This window comes from Pithys albifrons, chromosome 32 (assembly GCF_047495875.1).
Source record: "Pithys albifrons albifrons isolate INPA30051 chromosome 32, PitAlb_v1, whole genome shotgun sequence".
In the NCBI taxonomy this organism is placed as follows: domain Eukaryota; kingdom Metazoa; phylum Chordata; class Aves; order Passeriformes; family Thamnophilidae; genus Pithys; species Pithys albifrons.
In genome coordinates this window covers 1251353-1278130 of record NC_092489.1, presented here as the reverse complement: position 1 = coordinate 1278130, position 26778 = coordinate 1251353, and the positions used below count along the sequence as shown (strand labels likewise).

Sequence of the window (26778 nt, the reverse complement as noted above, 5' to 3'; positions counted from 1 at the left end):
GGTTCCTTCACATCCCAGCCCAGCCCCAAGAAGCCACTTCCCAGTTACTCCCAGTGCTGCAAATTAGACAACTTTCCTACATTTTTAATTAGTGGCAATCGTTGACTGCGTTACTTCTCACAGACTCTGATCAGTTCGTCTTTCAAGCCCCAAAGATTTGAGTTTCCCTGGACTGGCTCTGATGAGCTGCAGGAAAGAGAAGCCTGAGGGAGCTGAAGATTGGACATCTGGGACCTTAAATATATGGTCCTTCAAAGACATGTTGGAGCAACCAGAAGATACTGAGGAGACTAACAAAGACATTTCAGCCTGAGAGTTGGAGACTTTGCCTGAGACAGAATGATAAAAGCACCAAAGAATGTTGACCAAAACAGCCAATAAAGAATAGAATACCAATTCATGAAGAGAATTGTATATCTTAGAAGAAAAAATGGTAATTTCTTTGTTTGCCAAAATGTATAAATATGTGAGAACTCTTGGAAGGGCTTGTATGGAGCTGGAAAGATTCTCTCCCTGTCTCTGCCCAGAATAAAGGAGTGTCTGAGTCACAGACACTCCAAAGGGGGGAATGGAGGGTCTCATTCCTTTCAGATTACTTTTGGTGACAATTATTGATGACCCATCTGGGACAAAGCTGCAGATCCTCCGCGGGTTCCAGCTCCCCGAAGACTCCAGTGACACCCAAAATATTATTTGAGGAGATCTTCTCAGTCCCAGGATGTGGCCAGTTGAAAGCAAGATCCCTGGAATTCTGTTAAGTCATTTCTCTGTGTGTAAAATCTATCCTGAACCATCATAGAAATGGAGCTTGAGAATAGAATGTAATGGGGTGTGGTAGTTTTAGCTTTAGCTTCAGCCAGGCCTCAATTCATCAGACCCAGAGGATGTCACAGAGATTAGAAGGGACAAGCATCACCTGACTTGAGCAACCAAAGAGGTATTTCATATCATCTGACATCATCAGGAAGCATCAAGAAGTATAAAAGAGATGGAGGTGGAGCTTCTGTCTCTTTTGCTCTTCCCCTTGGGCCTGTGCTCTGCCTCTGCCAAGACAGGGCCTTGCCACCATCCCTGCTCTGTTCTCATGGAATCACAGAATCAGTTGGGTTGGAAGAGACCTCCCAGATCATCAAGTCCAACCCTTAATCCAACCCCACTCTGATCACCAGATCATGGCAGTCAGTGCCATGTCCAGTCTCACCTTAAATACCTCCAGGGTTGGAGAATCCACCCCCTCCCTGGGCAGGCCATTCCAATGCCTGAGCACTCTCTCTGTGAAGAACTTCTTCCTGATATTCAACCTAAAACCTGCCCTGGCAGAGCTTAAGCCCCTGCCCTCTTGTCCTATTGCTGAGTGCCTGGGAAAAGAGACCAGACCCCACCTGTCTACAATCTCCTTTCAGGTAGTTGCAGAGAGTGATGGAAATACCTCTGAGCCTCCTCTTCTCCAGGCTAAACATCCCCAGCTCCCTCAGCCTCTCCCCATAGGACTTCTGCTCCAGTCCCTTCTCCAGACTCCTTGCTCTTCTCTGGCCTTCCCCCTGCCCCTCAATCTCTTTTCTGAACTGAGGGGCCCAGAACTGAACACAACACTCAAGGTGTGGCCTCCCCAAGGCAGAGTACAGGGGAAGGGTCACTGCCCTGGGGCTGCTGGCAACACTAGTTTGGATCCAGGCCAGGATCCCCTTGGCCTTCTTGGCCACCTGGGCACACTCTTGGCTCATGCTGAGCTTCTGGTCCCTCAGTCCCTCCAGATCCCGTCCTGTCTGGCTGCTCTCCAGCCACTCTGTGCCCAGCCTGGAGCACTGCAGGGGTTGGTGTGGCCAAAGGGCAGGACATGCACTTGGACTTGTTGAACTTCATCCCACTGGAATCAGCCCATCCCTCAAGTCCATCCAGGTCCCTCTGCAGAGCCCTCCTGCCTTCCAGCAGCTCGACACTCCCTCCCAACTTGGTGTCATCAGCAAATTTGCTGATGATGGACTCAATCCCGTCATCTAAATCATCAATGAAGATGTTAAACAGGACTGGGCCCAACACAGACCCCTGGGGGACACCACTGGTGACCGGCCGCCAGCTGGACACAGCCCCGTTCACCAGCACTCTCTGGGCCTGGCCCTCCAGCCAGCTCCTGACCCAGCAGAGGGTACACCTGTCCAAGCCATGGGCTACCAGCTTTTCCAGGAGTATATTATGGGAGACAGTGTCAAAGGCCTGGCTGAAGTCCAGATAGACACATCCACAGCCTTCCCCTCATCCACCAGGTGGGTCACCTGATCATAAAAAGAGATTAGGTTGATCAGACAGGACCTGCCCCGAAAAAACCCATGCTGGCTGGGTCTGAGCCCTTGCCCATCCTTTAGGTGCTGTGTGATTGCACTCAGGATGATCTGCTCCATAACCCTGACAGGCACCGAGGTCAGGCTGACAGGCTTGGAGTTGCCAGGGTCAGTCTTGCAGCCCTTTTTATGGATTGGGGTGACAATGTCCAACTTCCAATTCTCTAGGACATCCCCAGAGAGCCAGGACTGTTGGGAGATGATGGAGAGTGGATTGGCAAGCTCTTCCAGCAGCTCCCTCATCTCCCCAGGATGGATCCCATCTGGCCCCACAGACTTGGGAGGATTCAGGTGCCTCAGTAAGTCACTATTTCCTCCTGGAACACAGCGGGACTAGTCAGCTCCCTGTCTCTTTTCTACCAGCTCAGGATGCCAGTTGTCCTCAGGGCCACCTGTCTTACTGGTGAAAACTGAGGAAAAGTAGGTGTTAAGAACCTCAGCCTTCCCCTTATCTCTGGTAATAATGTTCTCCCCCAAGTCCAACAAAGAATGGAGGTTTTCCTTGTCCCTCCTTTTCCTATTAACATATTTATACAAGCACTTTTTGTCATCCCTAACAGAAGTAGCCAAACTGACTTCAAATTGCACTTTTGTCTCTCATTTTCTTCCTACAGGACCTAACTATGTTCCTAAACTCTTCCTAAATAGCCAGCCCTTTTTTTCACACACTCAGTCAGCTCCCTTTTTATTGCTGATTTCCTTCAGAATCTCCCTGTACAACCAAGCTGGATGTCTTCCCCACTGGCTTCCATTTTGGCACACTGGGACAGGCTGTTCCTGTGCACTCAAGACTTCCTTCTTAAAGCACATCCATCCCTCCTGTACCCCTTGTTTTTGAGGGTTGTTTCCCAGGTATGCTCTGGTCCAGTCTTCTGACCAGGCTGAAATCTGCCCTCTGGAAGTTCAGCAAAGAGGTTTTATTGATGGCCCTCCTCATATCCCTGAGTACTGAAAACTGTTACTTCATGGTCACTGTACCCAGACAGCCTCTGACCACTACATCTCCCACCAGACCCTCTCTATAAACAGCAGGTGTAGAGGGGCCCCACCCCTGGTAGGCTCTTTTACCAGCTGAAGCAGGAAATTATCCTCTATACACTCCAGGAATCTCCCAGACTGCCTCTTCTCTGCTGTGTTGAGCTCCCAGCAGATATCTGGCAGGTTCAAGTCACCCACAAGAACAAGGCCTGGAGATTTTGAGACATCTGCCAGCAGCTTGTAGAATAATTCATCCCCTTCATCATCCTGGTTGGGTGGCCTGTAACAGACACCCACAAGGATTTCAGCCCTGTTGGCCTTCCCCCTGATTCTGGCCCACAGACACTCAACCTGGTCACTGCTGACCTCAAGTTCAACAGAGTCAAGAGACTCTCTAACATATAAAGCCACCCCTCCACTGGGATATACTGGGAGTGAGTGGAACCATAGTAGGGGTAAAAGGGAGCAACTGGAAGCATGTGGGGGGAACTGGGTTAATATTGGGAGCACTGGAGTCATACTGGGATCATAATGAGACTATCTGGGAGTGACTCGGATCATACCAGCAATGACTGGAAAATATCTGGGAGCACACTTGGAGCTAATGGCATGAGACTGGGCTGATACTGGAAGCAAGTAGGACCATGTTGAGGGCAACTAGGATAACACTAGGAGGAGCTGGGCCCAGGCTGGAGGACATGAGGGCCAGCAGGAGGCCTTGTGGGACCACCTTCTACTGCCTGGGGTGGTTCTGGGGGGCCCTCGCCTCCTCGTGGCTCTTCCTGCAGCCACAGAACTTGGAGGGACCCTCCTCTGGGTGGGTCCTCCATGTGATCCAGGAGCTTTGGGCTCCTCCTGGCATAGACAGGGGGCAGCTGGGATCATCCTGACACCATACTGGCAGAGACTGGAAGTCACTGGAACCATACTGGGGGTGACTGGGACCACAGTGGGAGTGACTGGGACTATGCTAGCAGAAATCTGAAACCACATACGGGGAAACTGGGAGCAAGTCAAGTGATTGGGTCTATATTGGGGGCAACTGGGCAACACTGGGACCATGGTGGGACAGACTAGGGTCATATTGGGCCAACTCGGATTCTGTTCTGGGCAACTGAGATATAGTTGGAACAGCTGGGCACAGACTGGACGTGACTGGGCCTTGGGAAGCACAGGATGGACAGCATGGGGAGGGAAACCCACCACCCACTGCACTGAATTCCCAAAATCTTTGTTCCCAGTCCCTGCTCTGGCACTGAGCAGCAGATCGGCTCTGGGATACCTTTCCCTGGGGACACTTCTCCACCCTCTCCCCACTTTTCTGCCTTTAGAAATCAGCACTTTGGTGCCCCATTCTATTGTTTTCTCCTTCTCCTCCCTACTATTATCATTTTCCCCCTGCACCTCCTTTTCCTGGGCTCTGGGACCCCCCTGCGTGGCTATTCCCTGTTCTCCAACCTCGGACACCCCTTTCTCTGACTCCAGGATACTCCTGCCCCCCTTTTCCTGCCCATCTTGCCTCTCCCAGCCCCTGGATCCCCCTTTTCTTTGACACCAGGGACCCTCAGGCCCCCATTCCCAGACATCCCACATAACCTCACACCCACATTCTCCTACTTTTAATCCTAGGACCCCCTGACCCCCCTTTCCCACCCATCTGTTACACACCAATAACTGAGAAATGTAGTAAATATTATTCCCCCATTGTTCCCCTGTCATAAACAGCATATCCAAGAATTTTCTGTCAGCAGTTCTACACAAAGACAGAATTCTCTTACAAACAAACACTCTGCCAAAGCCTTTCCCCAAGCTTCCTGCAAGTCATGGCAGCAAGTTCAGCCAAACTTCTTGCCTGCTCAGAACTCACACAAGCATCCTCTTGTTGTAATGACTTAGCTAAAACTATATCCTGCTTTTAAGAAATTTGCAAGCTACCTGTAAAAAACAGTGTCTAAGTATTTTTGCAGTCTATAAAAACTCCCAAAGAACACCTTGGAATTTCGGTGCATAGGGTGTGTGGAGAATGGAGAGAGAGAACCACAGCCAAGAACCTCTCCCACCTCCTCCCTGCCTCACCCATCTCACCTTCTTACCCTCCTTCTTCCCCACCCACGCTGCTTGCCTGCCTGCCCCTGCAGACTGAGGAGAAAGCTGAGCTCTGCCTTGCTCCCTGCGTCAGTTCTGCTCCTGCTAACCCAGCCCTGGCCCTGTTCAGCCTGGGGTGGCTGCGCCTCTGCTGCCCGTGAGCGACAGCTCCGCGGAGCCTGAGAGCTCTGCAGAGAGCGAGGAGCAGCCCTGCTGCACAAGGGAGAGCAGCACAGACTGAGCATCACATCTGCACTGCAAGAGCTGCATTCCACACCTCTGCCTGCAGGAACAGAGACAACATCGCTTCACACACACACACACACACACAAACAAACTTGGGAGAAAAACTTGGGCTTGGTGGTAAACTTTTTTCTTTGCTTCTAAAAAGTACTCTTAGTGTTTCTCTACCTGTTCCTATTTCCCTCTCTCTCTGCATTTTTAGCAACTCCTTAACTAAAAATATATAAAATAATTTTTTTTAATTAAGAGGTTATATAAATTGAGTTTTAACTTTGTTGGGAAAAACGTTTTGAACCCAAGCTATGTCTGCAATATTTAAGCAGATTGTAACACCATCCTGTCTCTCCCAAATTCCACACTCCCTATTCCTTTACCCTGCCAACCCCTGGACTTCACTTTTCTGGTCACAGACACAACCTGCACCCCCAATCACCTCTTCCCACCTCTAGTCCGGCTTTTTCTTGACCTTGGGACCATCCTGATCCCTCATTTCCAGGCACTGGCATGCCCCTGCACCCCCTTATCCTGCACCAATACCCTCCTGCACCCCCTTTGCTGGCCATCCCACCTACTCCAGCCCCCACACCCCTCTTTTTCTTAACTCTGAGAACTCCACTCTTGCATTTCCAGACCACAAACTCTGCCCTGTTTGGAACATTGGGGGACAATTTTAACCCTTTTCCCAGCTATTCTGGGTGTCCCTACCTCATGACCCCCTTTCTTCAACATTGGGGACTCCTGGACTCCCCATCCCACTCCTCCAACCCCCTATACTCCTTTCCTTGGCCCTGCTTTACCCTGAAATCCCCTTTCCCAGCACTGTGTCCCTCCTGCACCCACAAGATTCAGCCAAAAACACCAAGACTCAGCCAAAAAAATCCCTTTCAGGAATTCCCCCTCTCTGGGTCTCTCCACTTTGGGGTTTGGGGGGGCTCCACTGTCCGGGCTGCTGGGGGTCCCCCGTGCACTGGCAGGCCCCCTCCCCAACCTGTCAATGAAGGGTCTGACCCAGGCACACCAACCCCCCCCAAGGGGGTCCCCACATCCCCCCACCCACCAAGGGGCTCTGCCGGGGTCCAACAGTGGGACACCCAATAACACCTCAAAGGGACCCCCAATATCCCCCAAGGGGCATTCCCAGCTCAGCTTTGGGGTCTCTCAACCATTCCCTCAAACACAAACCAAATCCCCAGAGCCCCCCCAGGTTATTCGGGGCTCGGCTCGGGGGTCCCGCAGCACTTTGTCAGGGCCCTTTGCCGTCCCTGTGTGCAGCTCCGGCCCCGCCCCGCGGCAGCCCCAGCGCGGGCTCCAAGGAGCGGCACATCCTAGTGCCCTTGGGGGCTTTGTCCGGGCCCATCCTGGCTCTCGTGTTCCATGGTACAGCCCTTATGCCCCTTGGTGGGGCAGCGGGGGCACCGTGGAGTTTGGGGGCCCCTTCTCTTTCCCACCCTGTTCTCCCGCTCACCCGAGACTTCTTCGGGTGCAGATGGAACCCTGGAAAAGGAAGAGGAAAAGGAGGAGCATGGCTGTCCCATCCTCTTCTCCCGGGGGTGTTCCAGGCTCGGCCCCGCCCCCCGCCCTTTCGCAGGGCGCGCCCACCAGGGCGACCGGAGCAGGTTTGGGAGAACTGGCTGGCGCCGTGCTGAGGGAGAACAGGTCTACCCGCCGGGCTAAAGGGAGAACGGGTCTACCCGCCGGGTAAAGGGAGAACTGGTCTACCCGCCGGGCTAAAGGGAGAACACCTCTACCCGCCGGGTAAAGGGAGAACACCTCTACCCGCCGGGCTGAGGGACACATTTCCCGCCCGTCCTCATACACATGGGTTCCCCAGCAGCTCAGAGAGGGTGGAACCCTGAACCCCAAATTGAAAAAACCAGAGGAGTGGAACTTGTGGGACGGATTTTTTGGCTCAATCTACATATTTGGGAGTGGGTATTTGCTGAATCTTGATGCTTTGCAGTTTTGATATTTCTGAGGGTTTTTTTTTTTTTACCTGCATCTCATTGTTTTTTCCCCTTAGACCAAGACAGGGATGGTGTCTCATACCTGTAATGTACCAATGGAAGAAGATAATTTAGGGACTGAGTTCCACAGTTTTACTTCTGTGTGACAGGAAGAAAACTCAAAAATCTGTGTGTTCTGTCCCAGGTTGTTCCAACCATGAGAAGATCCAGGGTGTAAATATTAATTAGGGTTAATCAATTCTCGAGCTGCACACCCAGTCACACTCTCCTCACAACCAGGAGAAAGAAACCTCAGTGGGTAAAAGCTGATGCATGAACTGTAATTTTAGACTTGGAGTCTGAAAAGTTCTTTCTATTCCAGAAGATTCGACCAGCTGAGGGTGTGGATATCACTGGCTGCTCCAAGTTATTCCCCCAGTCCCACATCAGTATTGAAAAGAATTAAATTTAAAAAGTTCTGTTGCAATCCAGGTCCCAACAAAACTTCCCCATGCAAAGCTTTTTGATTCTAAAAGCTGATAGAAAATGGGAGATTTATGTTGCATTATTGGCAAGTCCATGTGTTGGTTTCCTGGGCAAACCTGGGACTTTCTGCTCCTCTGGTGCTGCTCTGCCCTCAGCCCTGGGCTTGGTGACCAAAGCAGTGAAGTACCAAGGGAGATCAAACTGGTGAGCTGAGGGACTCCAGATTTTGCTGGGACTTGTCCCAAAGATCTCAAGGAGAGCTAAGGAATATTCATTTCCAAGATAAATTTGGGGCACCACGTTTTTTGTTAAATATTGGTGTCAATGTTTTCAATACCTGTGTAAGTACCAACATACTTTTCAAGTGTTATCATCACTTAAAACGTCAATTCTATACATAAATTTTTCTATATTATTATACGATTTATTAGAGTATTTTATTGTATTACCATAATTATATGTTATTTTAACTTGCAAATCAACATTCAGAATATCACAAAATGCAGATAAAAACTTTTGCTTGTGTGAAAAAGTACTTTTTTTCCTTTCTTTCTTTCTTTCTTTCTTTCTTTCTTTCTTTCTTTCTTTCTTTCTTTCTTTCTTTCTTTCTTTCTTTCTTTCTTTTTCTTTTTCTTTCTTTTCTTCCTTTTTTCTCTTTTTTCTTTCTTTTTCTTTCTTTTTCTCTTTTTTCTTTCATTTTCTCTTTTTTCTTTATGTCTTTTCTCTTTTGTTTTCTTTCTTTTTCTTTCTTTTTTCTGTTTTTTTCTTTCTTTTCCTCTTTTTTCTTTCTTTCTCTCTTTCTACTTCCTTTTTTCTCTTTTTTCTTTCTTTTTCTATTTTTTCTTTCTTTTTCTCTTTTTTCTTTCTTCTCTTTTTTCTTGATTTTTCAGTTTTTTCTTTATTTTTCTTTCTTTTTCTCTTTTTTCTTTCATTTTCTCTTTTTTCTTTTTCTCTTTTCTCTTTCTTTTTCATTCTTTCTCTTTCTTTTTCTGTTTTTTCTTTCTTTTTTCTTTTTCTCTTTTTTCTTTCCTTTTCTTTCTTTTTCTCTTTTTTCCTTCTTTTCCTTTCTTTTTCTTGTTTTTTCTTTCTTTTTCTCTTTTTTCTTTCTTTTTGTCTTTTTCTTTCTTTTTCTTTCTTTTTCTTTCTTTTCTCTTTTCTCTTTTTTCTGTATCCGCCCTGCTCGCCGCGCCCCGCGAATGGTGGGGGTGGGCGGGGCCGATCCTGGAACACCCCCGGGAGAAGAGGAGGGGACAGCCATGCTCCTCCTTTTCCTCTTCCTTTTCCCGGGTTCCATCTGCACCCGAACTCGTCTCGGGTGAGCGGGAGAACAGGGTGGGAAAGAGAAGGGGCCCCCAAACTCCACAGTGCCCCCGCTGCCCCACCAAGGGCCGTGCGGGCTGTGCCAGGGAACAGGAGAGCCGGGATGGGCCCGGACAAAGCCCCCAAGGGCACCAGGATGTGCCGCTCCTTGGAGCCCGCGCTGGGGCTGCCACGGGGCGGGGCCGGAGCTGCACACAGGGACGGCAAAGGGCCCCGACAAAGTGCTGCGGGACCCCCGAGCCGAGCCCCGAATAGCCTGGGGGGGCTCTGGGGGATTGGTTTGTGTTCGGGGGGATGGTTGAGAGACCCCAAAGCTGAGCTGGGAATGCCCCTTGGGGGATATTGGGGGTCCCTGGGAGGTGTTTTTGGGTGTCCCAGTGTCGGGTCCCGACAGACCCCCTTGGTGGGTGGGGGGATATGGGGATCCCCTTGGAGGGGTTGGTGTGCCTGGGTCAGGCCCTTCATTGACAGGTTGGGGAGGGGGCCTCCCAGTGCACGGGGGACCCCCAGCAGCCCGGACAGGGGAGCCCCCCCAAACCCCAAAGTGGAGAGACCCAGAGGGGGAATTCCTGAGAGGGATTTTTTAGGCTGAGTCTTGGTGTTTTTGGCTGAATCTTGTGGGTGCAGGGGGGACAGAGTGCTGGGAAAGGGGATTTCAGGGGGAAGCAGGTCCAAGGAAAGGGGGTGTAGGGGTTGGAGGAGTGGGATGGGGATTCCAGGGGTCCCCAATGTTGAAGAAAGGAGGTCTTGAGGTAGGGACACCCAGAAAAGCTGGGAAAAGGGTTAAAATTGTCCCCCAATGTTCCAAACAGGGCAGGGTATGTGGTCTGGAAATGCAAGAGTGGGGGTCTCAGAGTTAAGAAAAAGAGGGGTGAGGGGGATGGAGTAGGTGGGATGGCCAGGAAAGGGGTTGCAGGAGGGTATTGGTGCAGGATAAGGGGGTGCAGGGGCATCCCAGTGCCTGGAAATGATGGATCAGGAAGGTCCCGATGTCAAGAAAAAGCAGGACTAGTGGTGGGGAGAGGTTCCTGGGTGCTGCAGCTTGCATTTTTGACCAGAAAATTGAAGTCCAGGGTGTGGCAGGGTAAAGGAACAGGGAGTGTGGAGTTTGGGAGAGAAAGGATGGTGTTACAATCTGCTTAAATATTGCAGACATAGCTTGGGTTCAAAATGTTTTCCCCAACAAAACTAAAACTCAATCTATATTACCCTTGAATTCCAAAAAATTATATTTATTATTAGTTAAGGAATTGCTAAAAAAATGCAGAGAGAGAGGGAAATAAGAACAGTTCAAAAAAGTCTAAGAGTACTTTTTAGAAGCAAAGAAAACAGTTTACCATTAAAACCAACTTTTTCTGCCATGTTTGTGTGTGTGTGAGAGAAGCGATGTTGTCTCTGTTCCTGCAGGCAGAGGTGTGGAATGCAGCTCTTGCAGTGCAGATGTGATGCTCAGTCTGTGCTGCTCTCCCTTGTGCAGCAGGGCTGCTCCTCGCTCTCTGCAGAGCTCTCAGGCTCCGCGGAGCTGTCGCTCACGGGCAGCAGCGGCGCAGCCACCCCAGGCTGAACAGGGCCAGGGCTGGGTTAGCAGGAGCAGAACTGACGCAGGGAGCAAGGCAGAGCTCAGCTTTCTCCTCAGTCTGCAGGGGCAGGCAGGCAAGCAGCTTGGGTGGGGAAGAAGGTGAGATGGGTGAGGCAGGGAGGAGGTGGGAGAGGTTCTTGGCTGTGGTTCTCTCTCTCCATTCTCCACACACCCTACGCACCGAAATTCCAAGGTGTTCTTTGGGAGTTTTTATAGACTGCAAAAATACTTAGACACTATTTTTTTACAGAAAGCTTGCAAAATTCTTAAAACCAGGATATAGTTTTAGCTAAGCCATTACAACAAGAGGATGTTTGTGTGAGTTCTCAGCAGGCAAGAAGTTTGGCTGAATTTGCTGCCATGACTTGCAGGAAGCTTGGTGAAAGGCTTTGGCAGGGTGTTTGTTTGTAAGAGAATTCTGTCTTTGTGTTGAACTGCTGACAGAAAATTCTTGGATAGGATGTTTATGACAGGGGAATAATGGGGGAATAATATTTATTCCATTTCTCAGTTATTGGTGTATAACAGATGGGTGGGAAAGGGGGGTCAGGGGGTCCTTGGAGGTAAAGTAGGGGAATGTGAGGGTGAGGTGACCTGGGATGTCTGGGAATGGGGGCCTGAGGGTCCCTGGTGTCAAAGAAAAGGGGGATCCAGGGCCTGGGAGATAGAAAATAGGCAGGAAAAGGGGTGCAGGATTATCCTGGAGTCAGAGAAAGGGGTGTCCAAGTTTGGAGAACAGGGAATAGCCATGCAGGGAGGTCCCAGAGCCCAGGAAAAGGAGGTGCAGGGGGATAATGTTAATAGTAGGGAGGAGAAGGAGAAAACAATGGAATGGGGCTCCAAAGTGCTGATTTCCAAAGGCAGAAAAGTGGGGAGAGGGCGGGGAAGTGTCCCCAGGGAAAGGGATTGCAGAGCAGATCTGCTGGTCAGGGCCAGAGCAGGGACTGGGAACAAGGATTCTGGGAATTCAGGGCAGTGGAAAGGGTGTTTCCCTCCCCATGCTGCCCATCCTTTGCTTCCCAGACCCCAGTCACTCTCAGTATGAGCCCAGCTGTTCCCACTATATCTCAGTTGCCCAGAACAGAATCCGAGTTGGCCCAGTATGACCCTAGTCTGTCCCAACATGGTCTCAGTGCCACCCAGTAGCCCCCAGAATAGACCCAATCATTTGACTTGCTCCCAGTTGCCCCATGTGTGGTTTCAGTTTTCTGCTCGCATAGTCCCAGTCACTCCCATTGTGGTCTCAGTCTCTGCCAGTATGGTGTCAGGATGATCCCAGTTGCCCCCAATCTCTGCCCGAAGGAGCCCAAAGCTCCTGTATCACGTGGAGGACCCACCCAGAGGAGGGTCCCTCCAAGTTCTGTGGCTGAAGGAATAGCCACGAGGAGCTGAGGGCCCCCCAGAGCCACCCCAGGCAGTAGAAGGTGGTCCCACAAGGCCTCCTGCTGCCCCTCATGTCCTCCAGCTTGAGCCCAGCTCCTCCTAGTGTTATCCCAGTTGCCTTCAACATGGTCCCACTTGCTTCAAGTATCAGTCCAGTCTCATGCCATTGGCTCCAAGTGTGCTCCCAGATATTTTCCAGTCATTGCCGGTATGATCCGAGTCACTCCCAGACACTCTTATTATGATCCCAGTATGACTCCAGTGCTCCCAATATTAACCCAGTTCCCCCCACATGCTTCCAGTTCCTCCCTTTTACCTCTACTATGGTTCCACTCACTCCCAGTATATCCCAGTGGAGGGGTGGCTTTATATGTTAGAGAGTCTCTTGGCTCTGTTGAACTTGAGGTCAGCAGTGAAAAGGTTGAGTGTCTGTGGATCAGAATCAGGGGGAAGGCCAACAGGGCTGACATCCTTGTGGGTGTCTCTTACAGGCCACCCAACCAGGGTGATGAAGGGGATGAATTATTCTACAAGCTGCTGGCAGATGTCTCAAAATCTCCAGCCCTTGTTCTTGTGGGTGACTTGAACCTGCCAGATATCTGCTGGGAGCTCAACAAAGCAGAGAAGAGGCAGTCTGGGAGATTCCTGGAGTGTATAGAGGATAATTTCCTGCTTAAGCTGGTAAATGCATCTACCAGAGGTGGGGCCCCTCTATGCCTGCTGTTTATAGAGAGGGGCTGGTGGGAGATGTAGTGGTCAGAGGCTGTCTGGGGCACAGTGACCATGAACTAACAGCGTTTTCAGTCCTCAGGGATATGAGGAGGGCCATCAATAAAACCTCTTTGCTGGAATTCCAGAGGGCAGATTTCAGCCTGGTCAGAAGACTGGACCAGAGCATACTCTGGGAAACAACCCTCAAAAACAAGGGGTTACAGGAAGGATGGATGTGCTTCAAGAAGGAAGTCTTGAGTGCACAGGAACAGACTGTCCAGGTGTGCCGAAAGGGAAGCCCGTGGGGAAGACATCCAGCTTGGTTGTACAGGGAGATTCTGAAGGAAATCAGCAATAAAAAGAGAGCTGAGTGTGGAAAAAAAGGGCTGGCTATTTAGGAAGAATTTAGGAACATAGTTAGGTCCTGTAGGAAGAAAATGAGAGACAAAAGTGCAATTTGAAGTCAGTTTGGCTACTTCTGTTAGGGCTGACAAAAAGTACTTCTATAAATATGTTAATAGGAAAAGGAGGGACAAGAAAAACCTCCATTCTTTGTTGGACTTGGGGGAGAACATTGTTACCAGAGATGAGGAGAAGGCTGAGGTACTTAACACCTACTTGCCCTCAGTTTACACCAATATGCCAGGTGGCCCTGAGGACAACTGGCCTCCTGAGCTGGTAGTAAAGAGACAGGGAGCTGAATAGTCCCACTGTGTTCCAGGAGGAAATAGTGACTTAGTGAGGCACCTGAATCCTCCCAAGTCTGTGGGGCCAGATGGGATCCATCCTGGGGTGATGAGGGAGCTGCTGGATGAGCTTGCCAAGCCACTCTCCATCATCTCCCAACAGTCCTGACTCTCTGGGGAGGTCCCAGAAAATCGGAAGTTGGACATTCTCACCCCAATCCACAAAAACGGCTGCAAGGCTGACCCTGGCAACTCCAGCCCTGTCAGCCTGACCTCGGTGCCTGGCAGGGTTATGGAGCAGATCATCCTGAGTGCAATCGCACAGCACCTTCAGGATGGGCAAGGGCGCAGAGCCAGCCAGCATGGGTTTAGGAGGGGCAGGTCCTGTCTGACCAACCTGATCTCCTTTTATGATCAGGTGACCCACCTGGTGGATGAGGGGAAGGCTGTGGATGTGTCTATCTGGACTTCAGCAAGGCCTTTGACACTGTCTCCCATAATATACTCCTGGAAAAGCTGGTAGCCCATGGCTTGGACAGGTGTACCCTCTGCTGGGTCAGGAGCTGTCTGGAGGGCCAGGCCCAGAGAGTGCTGGTGAACGGGGCTGTGTCCAGCTGGCGGCCAGTCACCAGTGTTGTCCCCCAGGGGTCTGTGTTGGGCCCAGTCCTGTTTAACATCTTTATTGATGATTTAGATGAGGGGATTGAGTCCATCATCAGCAAATTTGCTGATGACAGCAAGTTGGAAGGGAGTGTCGAGCTGCTGGAAGGCAGGAGGGCTCTGCAGAGGGATCTGAATGGACTTGAGAGATGGGCTGATTCCAATGGGATGAAGTTCAACAAGGCCAAGTGCAGGTCCTGCCCTTTGGCCACACCAACCGCTGCAGCGCTCCAGGCTGGGCACAGAGTGGCTGGAGAGCAGCCAGGCAGAATGGGATGTGGGGGGACTGAGGGACAGAAAGCTCAACAGGAGCCAACAGTTTGCCCAGGTGGCCAAGAAGGCCAATGGGATCCTGTCCTGGATCCAAACTAGTGTGGCCAGCAGGCCCAGGGCAGTGACCCTTCCCCTGGACTCTGCGTTGGTGAGGCCACACCTTGAGTGTTGTGTTCAGTTCTGGGCCCCTCAGTTCAGGAAAGATATTGAGAGGCTGGAGCAGGTCCAGAAAAGAGCAAGGAGTCTGGAGAAGGGACTGGAGCACAAGTCTTGTGGGGAGAGGCTGAGGGAGCTGGAGGTGTTCATTTTAGAGAAGAGGAGGCTCAGAGGTGACCTCAGCACTCTCTACAACTCCCTGAAAGGAGGTTGTAGACAGGGGTGGACTGGTCTCTTCTCTCAGGCACTGAACAATAGGACAAGAGGGCAGGGGCTTAAGCTCTGCCAGGGAAAGTTTAGGTTGGATATCAGGTAAAAGTTCTTCACAGAGAGAGTGCTCACACACTGGAATGGCCTGGCCAGGGATGGAGTGGATTCTCCAACCCTGAAAGTATTTAAGGTGAGACTGGACGTGGCACTGAGTGCCATGATCTGATAATCAAAATGGGGTTGGATTAAGGGTTGGACTTGATGATCTGGGAGGTCTCTTCCAACCCAACTGATTCTGTGATTCTATGAGAACAGAGCAGGGATGGTGGCAAGGCCCTGTCTTGGCAGAGGCAGAGCACAGGCCCAAGGGGAAGAGCAAAAGAGACAGAAGCTCCACCTCCCTCTCTTTTATACTTCTTGATGCTTCCTGATGGTGTCAGATGATATGAAATACCTCTTTGGTTGCTCAAGTCAGGTGATGCTTGTCCCTTCTAATCTCTGTGACATCCTCTGGGTCTGATGAATTGAGGCCTGGCTGAAGCTAAAGCTAAAACTCCCACACCCCATTACATTCTATTCTCAAGCTCCATTTCTATGATGGTTCAGATAGATTTTACACACTGAGAAATGACTTAACAGAATTCCAGGGATCTTGCTTTCAACTGGCCACATCCTGGGACTGAGAGGATCTCCTCAAATAATATTTTGGGTGTCACTGGAGTCCTCAGGGTGCTGGAACCCGCGGAGGATCTGCAGCTTTGTCCCACCTGGGTCATCAATAATTGTCACCAAAAGTCATCAGGAAGGAATGAGACCCTCCATTCCCCCCTTTGGAGTGTCTGTGACTCAGACACTCCTTTATTCTGGGCAGAGACAGGGAGAGAATCTCTCCAGCTCCATACATTCCCTTCCAAGAGTTCTCACATATTTATACATTTTGTCAAACAAAGAAATTACCATTCTTTTCTTCTGAGATATACAATTCTCTTCATTAATTGGTATTCTATTCTTTATTGGCTGTTTTGGTCAACGTTCTTTGGTGCTTTTATCATTCTGCCTCAGGCAAAGTCTCCAACTCTCAGGCTGAAATGTCTTTGTTCGTCTCCTCTGTATCTTCTGGTTGCTCCAACATGGCTTTGAAGGACCATAAATTTAAGGTCACAGCTGTCCAATCTTCAGCTCCCTCAGGCTTCTCTTTCCTGCAGCCCATCAGAGCCAGTCCAGGGAAACTCAAAGCTTTGGGGCTTGAAAGACCAAACTGATGAGAGTCTGTGAGAAATAACGTAGTCAACGATTGCCACTAATTAAAAATGTAGGAAAGTTGTATAATTTGCAGCACTAGGAATAACTGGGAAGTGGCTTGTGGGGGCTGAGTTGGGATAGGAAAGAACCAAAGGCCAACTGTGGGAGGAGATCTGTGGAGTCTGAGGCGGTTGACAAGGACATTGAGGGCGCTTGGGGTCTCCTGGGTGAGCTGGGGGCAATTGGGAGGAAGTTTATGGGGTCCTGAGGGGGCTGGGAAGGGATTTGGTGGTTCCTAGTGGGGCTGAGAGGGGCTTGGGGGCGCCCTGGAAGGTCTGGGTAGGGACTGGAAGGAAGTTCCAGGTGATCCTGGGTTGGCGGGTGTGACTGGGAGGAGATTTGGGGGAGGTCCCGGACAGGCTGTGGGAGGTTTTTGGGGCTCCTTCCCCCCGGCCCTGCCTGGAGATGCCGCCGGACACCCCCCAACACTTTGCCGAGGGTCGGGGCTCCGTGTCGGGGTTTGTCCTCCTGGGCTGGGGCTTCTCCCTGTGCCACAAGGGAAGGGGGTCACCGGGAGTCGCGTGTCACCCCCTCCCCTGCTGTCCCTCTGCCCCCAGCCGGCTGCTCCCAGTGCTCCCAGAAAAGTGTCCCAATTCTCCCCAGTCCCGGTAACGGGGGTGCCTGGGGGACATCAGCCAGAGAAGGCCCCGAATCATTTTCCAGCCAATCAGAGCGCACGGCGCTGATGACTCCGCAGTTGCCAGGCAGACCCGAAGCGCCCCGCGCTCCCCACCCCGAGCCCACGCGCGCCCTCCCTCCCCCCCAGCGCCCCCTGGAACGGCAATTTGGGGCAGGGAGAGGTGGGGGCGCTCAGGCCGGGCCCCCCGCGCTGTCCCGGCCGTGGCGGCTGCGGCGGGGGCCGAGTGCGGGCGGGAGCGGCCAAGAGCCCAGCGCTGCCCCATCCCGAGCTGCCCCAGCTCCATCCCTGCTCCTCCCGCGGGGGGGCGGCGGGGCTGGGGGCAAGGGGTGTCCGGCCGGGGGGGCGCTGGGCCCAGGGGGAGGAGGAAAAGGGCTGGAGGGGGCGGGACTGTGGGGGCGGAGATGCGGCAGGAGAGGAGGGACAGAGCAGGGGCAGGAAGCGGGACAGGGGACACAGAGAGGACAAAGCACCGCGTGGTCGGCGCTCGGTCGGAAGGTCGGTGTGGGGCGGGGGGGCGAGAGCGGTTTTGGGGCCCCTCGGGTGATCCGGGAGGTAATCCCGGGACCCGCGGAGTGGGGAGAGCGGAGAGGGGCGATAGCGGAGCTGGGCAAGCCCCGGAATGGTGGAATTGGGGCGCGGGAGCACAGAGGGAGCCCCGGTCCCCTTAAACGGGGTCCCAGAGAGGGAGAAGCCCCGGCAGTGTGGAGAGGATGGGGAAGCAGCAATGCAGGGGGAGGTGAGACCCCCAAGAGCCTGGAGAAGGCGAGAGCCGAGAGAGGAAGGAGACGTGGGATTCCAGGGATCCCCGGCAGCCCGGAGAGGGTGGGACGGGATCCCCAATACAAGTGGGACCCCCAGCAGTGCAGACAGGAGGATCCCAATAACCCCACCGTGGAGAATTCAGAGAAGAGGAAGTGCTGGGAGGGTTTTGGGCTGAATTTTGGTGTTTTGGAGGTATTTAGGGACACAAGATTAGAGGTGGTGGAGACGGAGGTCGGGACTCGGGACGGCTGTGGGGAGAGGTGAGGGGAGAGCGGCGAGTTTGGGGGGCTTTTGGGGACTCAGGGCGGGTTTTGGGGTCCCACATTATGCACCCACCCCCTACCCTTCCCTGGGACCCACCGGCGCCCTGTTGGCCGTGAGAGTGAAGGTGGAGAAGCCGGGTAAGCCCCTCCCCCATCCCGGGACTGCCATCGGGTCCATCAGGTCCATCCCACATCCTCCCCCACCCCCTCCACTCACCAAAAAAACCCCAAACCCATCTTGAGATCCTTAAACCCCAGACTTAAAACAACAGGGTTCCCCAAATCACCTCTTGGATCTGCCAGAGCCCCTCAAAATGCCCCAGAGTCCCTCTCCCAACCCCCCAAGACTCCCCCAGAGTCCTCCAAACCTCCCCAGACCCCCCTAAACACCGCACAGAACCTCCCAGAGACCCCCCCAAACTTTCATCCAGACCCTGCAAACCACCCCAAGACCACCCACTCCCCCCCCCAGACCTTTCCAAATTCCATCACCCTCCCTCCAAACCCCCTCCCAGACCACCTCAAATGTCTCCAGGCCTCCCAAACAACACCAGAACCTCCAAGGCCTCTCCCAGATACTCTCAAACCAGTCCAGGACCTCCCTAAATTCCCTTCCAGATGCTGAAAACTACCCCAGGATCCCTCTAAATCCCTTCCAGACCTTCCAAACAACCCAGAACCCTCCAACTGCTTCCAGACCAGCCCAGATACTCCCAACCCTTTCCCATAAACCCTCGTCCCTGACCCCCCGAAAACTCCTTCAAGGGAGAGTTGAAACAGAGAGAACTGAAGCTAAGGGAGACATGTGGACAGCCTGAAAAAGCAGGAAAATCAGATTAATTTGATGGGTTTTTTTCCTAGAAGTGTGAGAAACAAAGGGAGTCACCCCCCAAATGTGGCTTTGCTTGGGGGGCATCCCTGGATGCTGGAAAATCCTGGGATCTTCCCAAGTCTCCAAATGGAGGCACCTGGCACAGATCCCCTAAAACCCCAAACCATCAAGACTGGGCAAAAATACCCCAAAATATGCAGATTAAGGAAAAAGAAATTCAAAGCACCAAGATTCACTTCCAAAAAAATCACTCCCAGAAATTTGCTCCCTGTGTTCTCTGTGCTTGGGGTTCTGGGGATCCTCCCTGTCCAGATTGTTGGGGGTGCCTTGTTTTTTGGGGTCCCCTCTCTGGGGTTCTGCCTTTTCCAGGCTACTGGAGATCCCGGGAATTTCAGAGGTCCCCCACTCTGTGATCTGAACCCACTGAGTTTCTTTGATTCTCCCCTCTCCATGATCCCTCCAAGGAATGCCAAGGGTCCCAGGGGTCCTTTCTGCCCTGACTCTCTGCTCAGGGTGCTCAGGGACCCCCCTGGATCCCAAAATGGACAGCCCAGAGAGGGGGCACCCTCAGGACACCCAGCATCCTGGAGAGGGGGGCCCTTGGGAACCACCACCCCAAGCAGAGAGTCAGGAGAGGAGGGACTGCGGGGTCCCCAAATCCCCTCTGGTGCCCCTATTTAGGGTTAGAATCTTGGTGTTTTGGGCTGAATGCTGGGGGTGCAGGGGGGACCCAGAGCTGGGGAAGGGGGTTTTCAGGGGGTCCCATAGCCAAGAGAAGGGATGTGATTGCTCAGAAAAGTGGGATGGGAAGCCCAGAGGTCCCCTGTGCCCAGGAAAGGTGGGTACAGGGGACCTCGATGTTAAGGAAAGGTGGGTCATGATATAGAAAAACCCAGAATGGCCAGGAAAGAGGGATTCAAGGTATCACTCAGTGTTCCAAAAGGGATCTGTGATCTGGGAAATGCAGGAGTGGGGGCACTGGGGGTCCCAGAGTCAAGGCAAAGGTGCGTGTGGGGACTGGAAGAGGTGGGATGGCCTGGAAAAGGACTGCAGGGGAGTGTTGGTGTAGGATAAGTGGGGCAGGGACATCCCAGTGCCTTGGAATGGATGATCAGGATGGGCCCAAGGTAAGGAAGGGTAGGACTAGGAGTGGGGAGAGGTGGTTGGGGGGTGGAGGTGGTCACTGTGCCCAGAATAAGGGGGTTGAGGAGGTGGCAGAAGAAAGGCAAAGGGATTGTGAAGTCTGGGAAAGGCAGGATGAGAGGGAAAAGGAGGTGAGGGCGGTCCTGGAGTCAAAGAAAGGGGGATGTGAGGGCTGGTAATCCGGGAATGGCCGGGCAGGGGGTTGTGGGGCCCTGGTAGCCTGGAGAGGGCGGAGACCCTGGAGAGGGAGGACCCCCAATACACAGGAGACCCCCAGCAGCCCAGACAGGGGGGACACTCAGAATGCCAAAAGGGGGAGGTCAGAGAGGAGAAGGTCCTGGGCGGGTTTTCTTGAGATAAATCTTGGTGTTTTGGAGGTTTTTCTGGACACAAGATGCCGAGTAACTTTTAGAGAGGGACTTGGGAAACCAAACCAAAGGCACTCACAGCTTGTTTTCCCTAAAAACCAGGAGTTATCCTTCTGAAGGTGTGTCGGAATGGCAGAGGAGGCTGCGAGGAAGAGGAAGATGCCCCGGGACCCCCAGGCAGGTGAGGAGGAAGTCAGTGCCCCTTTGCCCCTCTCTTGTGCTGCATCTTCCAGCCCAGCATGGCCCCGGCTGCAGGACAGCCCCGCTGCCGACGCCGTCCTGCCGGGGCCGGGTTTGGGGGGATGTCCTTGGCCTTCCCTGTGGGCCGGAGGCAAATGCCCTGAGTGTCCTTGTTCCTTCCTGCCCCAGGCCCCGAGCTGAGCATGGGGAGCACGGAGGACAAATCCCCCCAGCAGAACCTTGTGGCAGAGGCCACCTTGAACAGCTCCACAGAGCAGGAAGACACCAAGGAGAAAAAGCCACGGAGATCCCGCAGGAGGAGAAGCTCTCAACCGAGTTTTGGGTCCTCCGATCAGGATAGAGCCACCCAGTGTGGGAAAGATGGCCAGAGCTTCAACCAGAGCTCTGAGCTGGGGGTGCAGCAGCAGCTTCAGAGCAGGGAGAAGCGCTACAAGTGCTTGGAATGTGGGAAGGGATTCAGCAAGAGCTCCCACCTGATTCACCACCAGCACATCCACACTGGGGAATGGCCCTACACGTGTAGGGAATGTGGGAAGGGCTTCAGTCAGAGCTCCCACCTGATCAGGCACCAGATGGTCCACACTGGGGAATGTCCCTATGAGTGTTCCCAGTGTGGGAAGAGGTGTCGGACCAGCTCAGAACTCCTCGTGCATCAGCGCACACACACGGGGGAGAGGCCCTTCTGCTGCACCGACTGCGGGAAGAGATTCAACCACAGCTCCAGCCTCATCACCCACCGGAGTCTCCACACTGGGGACAGACCTCACAAATGTTGGGACTGTGGAAAGAGTTTCATTCGTAACTCTGAGCTCATCACCCACCGGATGAACCACACTGGGGAGAGGCTGTTTGAGTGTTCTGAGTGTGGGAAGAGGTTTCAGACCAGCTCACGTCTCCTCAAACATCAGCGCACACACACGGACGAGAGGCCCTTCCACTGCACCGACTGCGGGAAGAGATTCAAACGTAAATCTGACCTCATCGTCCACCGGCGTATCCACAGTGGAGAGAGGCCTTATGACTGTGATGAGTGTGGGAAGAGCTTCATCCAGAGCTGTCATTTGACCAAACACCAACGGACCCACGAGTGAGGGAAGCCCCACGAGTGCCCCGACTGTGGGAAAAGCTTCATCTGCTGCTCCATCTCTATCACCCACATTCCTTGTGACCCACATTAGGAAGACCCCTGGCTGGTGGTCTCCATGTCCTCCTGGTTCTCCGTGGGCACTTGAATTAACCCGGGGGAGGAACATCCATGGTGTCATGGGTTTAGTTAGGCCCAGATTTAGGCTTTAGTTTTTAGAGCAAGGCCTTGGACAATCAGCTGATTCGAGCTGTGTCAGCCCAGCTGACTCCTGTTGGCCAACTCTATTGCATCCCATATTCTGACATCATCTCAGATAGAAGAAGAGAGGGAGGAGGGATTTTCCTTCTTCCTCTTCTTGCCAGATGAACCAGGAGTTTCTTGGCATTGCAGAGCTCCTGGGGGGAGACCAAGATACTGGGGAAGCTGAAATTTACTTCCTGTTTGTTCTTGCTACCTTTTATTCTTAGTCTGTAGTTTGTATTTTATTTGGTTTCTATTTTATTTTCTGTTCAATATACCTTGTTCTGCTGAACTATGTCCTGTGTTTTGGTTTTTGGGGGACAGAAGAGGAGACTTTGCCTCTGAAATGATTACTTGGCATTTTGCCACATCAAAGACACCACATATGGGGACACAGACTGAAGTGGGAAATTCATTGGGAAGGGGGATTTGCTGACTTTTGACCCTAAAAATCTCCCCTGCTCCATACCCTTAGTTTATCTTGTGGCCTCAAGGAATCCTGAGTGGTGTTTCAGAACTTTTCTAAACTCAATAATTCCATAATTCCAATTCTCTGTGGCTCTGCCTCTCTATGGGCCACCCAACCCAACCCCATGCACATTCACAGGATTGATTTTTTGGTTTTTTTTTTATTATATTTGATCCATCTTCATCCCTTAAAATCACCAAAAAATGGGATTAAAATAAAGAAACTGAACAAAGGCATCTAAACTTCCATCATTCTCCTGGGAATTGGAGCAGGAATTTGGGATTCAAAGGGATATTCAGGAAGATTTCAGGGTTCTGTGGGGATTTGGGAGAGTTTTCCCCAAAATTGGAGGTGTCCAGACCGACTGACATTTCTCCATCATTTTGCAGTCCAATATCTGAGAGGGATTGATCTGTCAGCTCATAACACCTCAATCCCACCCCAAAATGGCTCCATGCCAACTTGAAATTACTCAATCCCATCCCAAAATGGTTTAATGCAACTTGAACCCACTTAGGGGGAGTCAGCAGCAGGAGAAGGGATGCTATAAACCCAGGGAGGATGGGATAAAATTGGGAGGGCTTGGATGCAAATTGGGAGGGTTGGGATGGGACTTGGAGGGGGATGGGTTGGGGATTGGGAGACAAGAGATGGGGTGTGTGGGAAAACTGAGGGAGCTTCTGGGGTGCCCTCCTATCCTGAGGGGCGTACTGTGAGGGAGTGTAGGGGACATGTGACATCAGCACTTGGAGTGGGGCCCCACAGGGAGGGACACAGGGATCTCTTTTTGAGGGGATCCTGTTGCTTTGCACGAATTTTGGAAGCTATAACCATCTTTTGGGGGTCCCTCTCCTAATTTTCAGTGGCTGGAGTGAACCCCTCACATTTTGGTGGATGCTGAGATAGCCCCATTTGGGAGTTCTTTCTGCTGTTTTAAACCATTTTTAGGGGCTCTTGGGAGTCCCCCCCCCCCTTATTCTGGGGGTTGCAGTTACCCCTCTGGCACCACTGGTGGCTGAGGGGGATTATAATCCCCAATTCTGAAGTGTTACAAGTGACTTGTGGGGAATCCAGTTTTGGTGGACATCCCACCTGCAGGAGGGTGTCCCCCCTTCCTGGAAGGCTGCTGGGGTGGGGCTGGGACCCCTCCCCACACAACTCACACAGTGGCCACCCAGAGTATTTCTGGGGTGACAGGGCTTCTTCATGCACTGGGACCAGCCCAGCTGATGTCACAGAACCCCAGAATGTGCTGAGTGGGAAGGGACCCCCAAGGATCATGGAGTCCAACCCTCAGCCCTGCACAGGCCCATCCCCAAGAGTCACACCCTGTGCCCCAGAGCATCATCCAAACACTCCTGGAGCTCTGTCAGCCTTGGGGCTGTGCCCACTGCCCTGGGGAGTCTGGTCAGTGCCTACCACCCTCTAGGGAAAGAACCTCTTTGTAAGATCCAACCTAACCCTGCCCTGACACAGCTGCAGGCCATTCCAAGAGTTCTATCCCTGGTCCCCACAGAGCAGAGATCAGTGCCTGCCCTTCCTGTGTCCCTGCCAAGGAAGTTGTACCTGCAATGAGGTGTCCCCTCAGTCTCCTCTTGTGCAGCTGAACACACCAAGTGCCCTCAGCTGCTCCTCACACGCTTCCCCTGCAGGCCCTTCCCCTCTTGGTGTCCTCCTTTGGACACTCTCTAATGGCTCAATGTCTTCCTTCTGTTGTGGTGTCCCGATATTTCAGGTGAGGGAACTGCCAGGGCTGTGTGATGTGGGGTCTGAGGGTGCCCAGGGGCCACTGTGACACTGCAGGGTCTCCTGGAACCCAGGGGACATTGTGACACTGCAGAGCCTCCTGGAACCCAGGGGACACTGTGACACTGCAGGGCCTCCTGGAACCCAGGGGACATTGTGACACTGCAGGGTCTCCTGGAACCCAGGAGACATTGTGACACTGCAGGGCCTCCTGGAACCCAGGGGACACTGTGACACTGCAGGGCCTCCTGGAACCCAGGGGACATTGTGACACGACAGGAACGAGGGGACTTTGTGAGAGTCAGGGAATCACCAGCCCTGCCCAGCACTGGTCAGCAGCACAGAGGGGCAGTGGCCGCCCCTGGTGCCACAAGAGGAGCCCAATTGGGCCTCTGTGTGTCCAGCAGCAAAGGCAGACAGACACACACCCATTTAGAAGAGGCAGCTGTGGCTGCTCCTGAGTGTGCCCAGCAGGGCAGAGAGACAGAGAGGCTGCACAGGAGGAGGCAGGTGCAGCTGCTCCTGGTGGCACCGCAGGGGCCAATAATAGGAGAGGGAGTTTTGGAGCTGGCAGATGTGGAGTTACATTTCCTGAACAGCAACCCTTGGAGATAAGCAAAGGACAGCTGATCTTCTGCCACTGGCAGGCCCAGGCACCAGAACACTACACACTGTTTGTGTTTGCATGTGTGTATTCCTCTGTCTGCCCTCACCCTCCCAAACCCCCCATACCTGCTGGGTCTCTTTTCCATCTGCAAGGTCAAAAGCCCTGAGCCATCCCCCCATGCCTCCCCCATGTCTCAGAGGTCACCAGTTCCTCTTCCCCTGCCTTGAACACCAGTCCCTGAGTCCATATATTGTAACATGGGATTTGAATAAACGGCTTTGCTTGGTTTGAGCTTCTGATTGGCCTTGTGGTTCATTCCTGTGGAGACCCAGATCCAGCACGACAAATGGAGCCCAAACGTGGAGCCTTCGGAAAGATCCACAATTTTTAGGGCCTTGCCTTGGTAACACCGACAGGGCAGGACAGACAGGAATGACATGAAGTCCCTGTCCTGGTGATGGGCAGCAGTCCAGCTTGGGAAAAAGGCATGATTGGTGCCTGTCTGCTGGACAGAAGGTGATCAACTCTGGAAATTGGAAGATTCTCAAAGGGGGAAAAAAACGTGACTGAATTATTTCTAAACAGCTCTGAAACAAAATGATTCAGTAACATGATCAGTGTCTAAGCCAGCTTGTGAAGCCAGAGCCCTGAAACAGCTTGAAGGGACAGAGCTGAGCTAAAAGAAACCAGTACCCCATGAAAATAAAATTTATTTGTTTGTGAAGCCAGTGCCCTGAAACTGTTTGTGGCCAAAAACAGTTTGATGGGCCACAGTCTAAATAGTTACAAGAACTGAAGTCTTTCCTGCTTTGTGATTTGTTTTTGGTTTTTTCCTTTGTTTTTTTTTTAGGGTTTTTTTTGTTTCTTTGGTTTTGGTTTGTTTTTTTTTGTTTTTTTTTTTTTTAAATAATTCCCTTAAAGTCTTTTAAAAATGCACTGTATGTTGTTGGGGAGAAACATTATGGAGATGAGATCTAAGCTGTCTGTGGAGCAGAGGAACGTGCTCTGGATGATGAGGTGCTGCTTGAACAGAGTGAGCTCCAAATAAATGACTCCCCTTTCCAACACTCCCTGCTGTGGGCACAGCTGCCCTCTGAATGTGCTGCTGCCAGTGATTGCAGCTGCCCAGCAAAGGATGCAGCAGGAGAAGCAGCTGCACCCCCCCGTGCCGCTGTCACACGCAGCGTTCCTGCCCGGGGCAGAGAAAGGCGCAAAGAGCAGCAGCCCCTGCCCTGCTCTTGCCGGACCCCCCTGCAGCCCTTCCCGCCTGGGGCACTGATGCCAATGGGTGGGATTGGAGCGGAGAGAAGCCGAGCCAGGCAGAGGCAGCGCCGAGCCCGACGCAGAGCAGAGCGGAGGATGCTGCGGGCGGGGCCGGTGCCAGAGCTCGTGCCGGTGTCGGTGCCGGTGCCAGAGCCCGTGACGGTGCCAGAGCCAGTGCCGGTGCTGGTGCCAGAGCCTGTGCCAGTGGAGATGTCGGTGTCAGAGCCCGTGCCGGTGCCGGTGTCAGATCCGATACCCGGCGGGAGAGCGTCCCGCTGCCCCTGCCCGCTGAGCCCCGGCCCGGCCAGGAGAGCTCCGAGCAGCCGCCAGAGCGCAGAGGCGGAGATGGCTCCGACAGCAGCACGGACAGCCCCTCAGCGCTGCCGCCGCAGCCCCAGCACCCAGCGCAGCACCGCCAGAAGCTGCAGGAACGGCCCGGCCCAGCCCGGCACAGCCGACAGGCACAGAAACCCATTGGCAGGAGCGGCCAGAGATGCCGAACTGGGACAGCCACAGATTCTGATCAATAGCAATGCTGTCGGGTTAACAACTGGTAATACCTTATTATGAATATTGATTTAACTCCTAATTAGTTAACTATGTCTTCACCTTTATAACGATGTAACAAAATATCATAATCATTTCCAGTAAAAGGAATAGTGGAAGCTGTTTCATGCCAAAAAAAACTTCTATGCCTTTTTCAAATAGTATTAAAATTGAATATAAGCCTTATTACTCTTAAGAGAAGGCAAACAATAATGGCTTTAAGATAAAAGCTTTCAACAAGCTGCAAACATGTCACC

General features: G+C 52.4%; 2 protein-coding genes across 2 annotated transcripts in view; one reads left to right on the top strand and one right to left on the bottom strand.

Moving 5' to 3' along the window:
- Nucleotides 1–26778, top strand: part of LOC139684145 (uncharacterized) — a 1342464-nt gene that overhangs the window by 423400 nt on the left and 892286 nt on the right. The window contains 1 exon segment of the mRNA XM_071579746.1: nucleotides 20979–21679. Within this exon segment, the coding sequence (XP_071435847.1) occupies nucleotides 20979–21679 (701 nt within the window).
- The window catches only part of LOC139684146 (uncharacterized), an 800710-nt gene that overhangs the window by 521351 nt on the left and 252581 nt on the right, over nucleotides 1–26778 (bottom strand).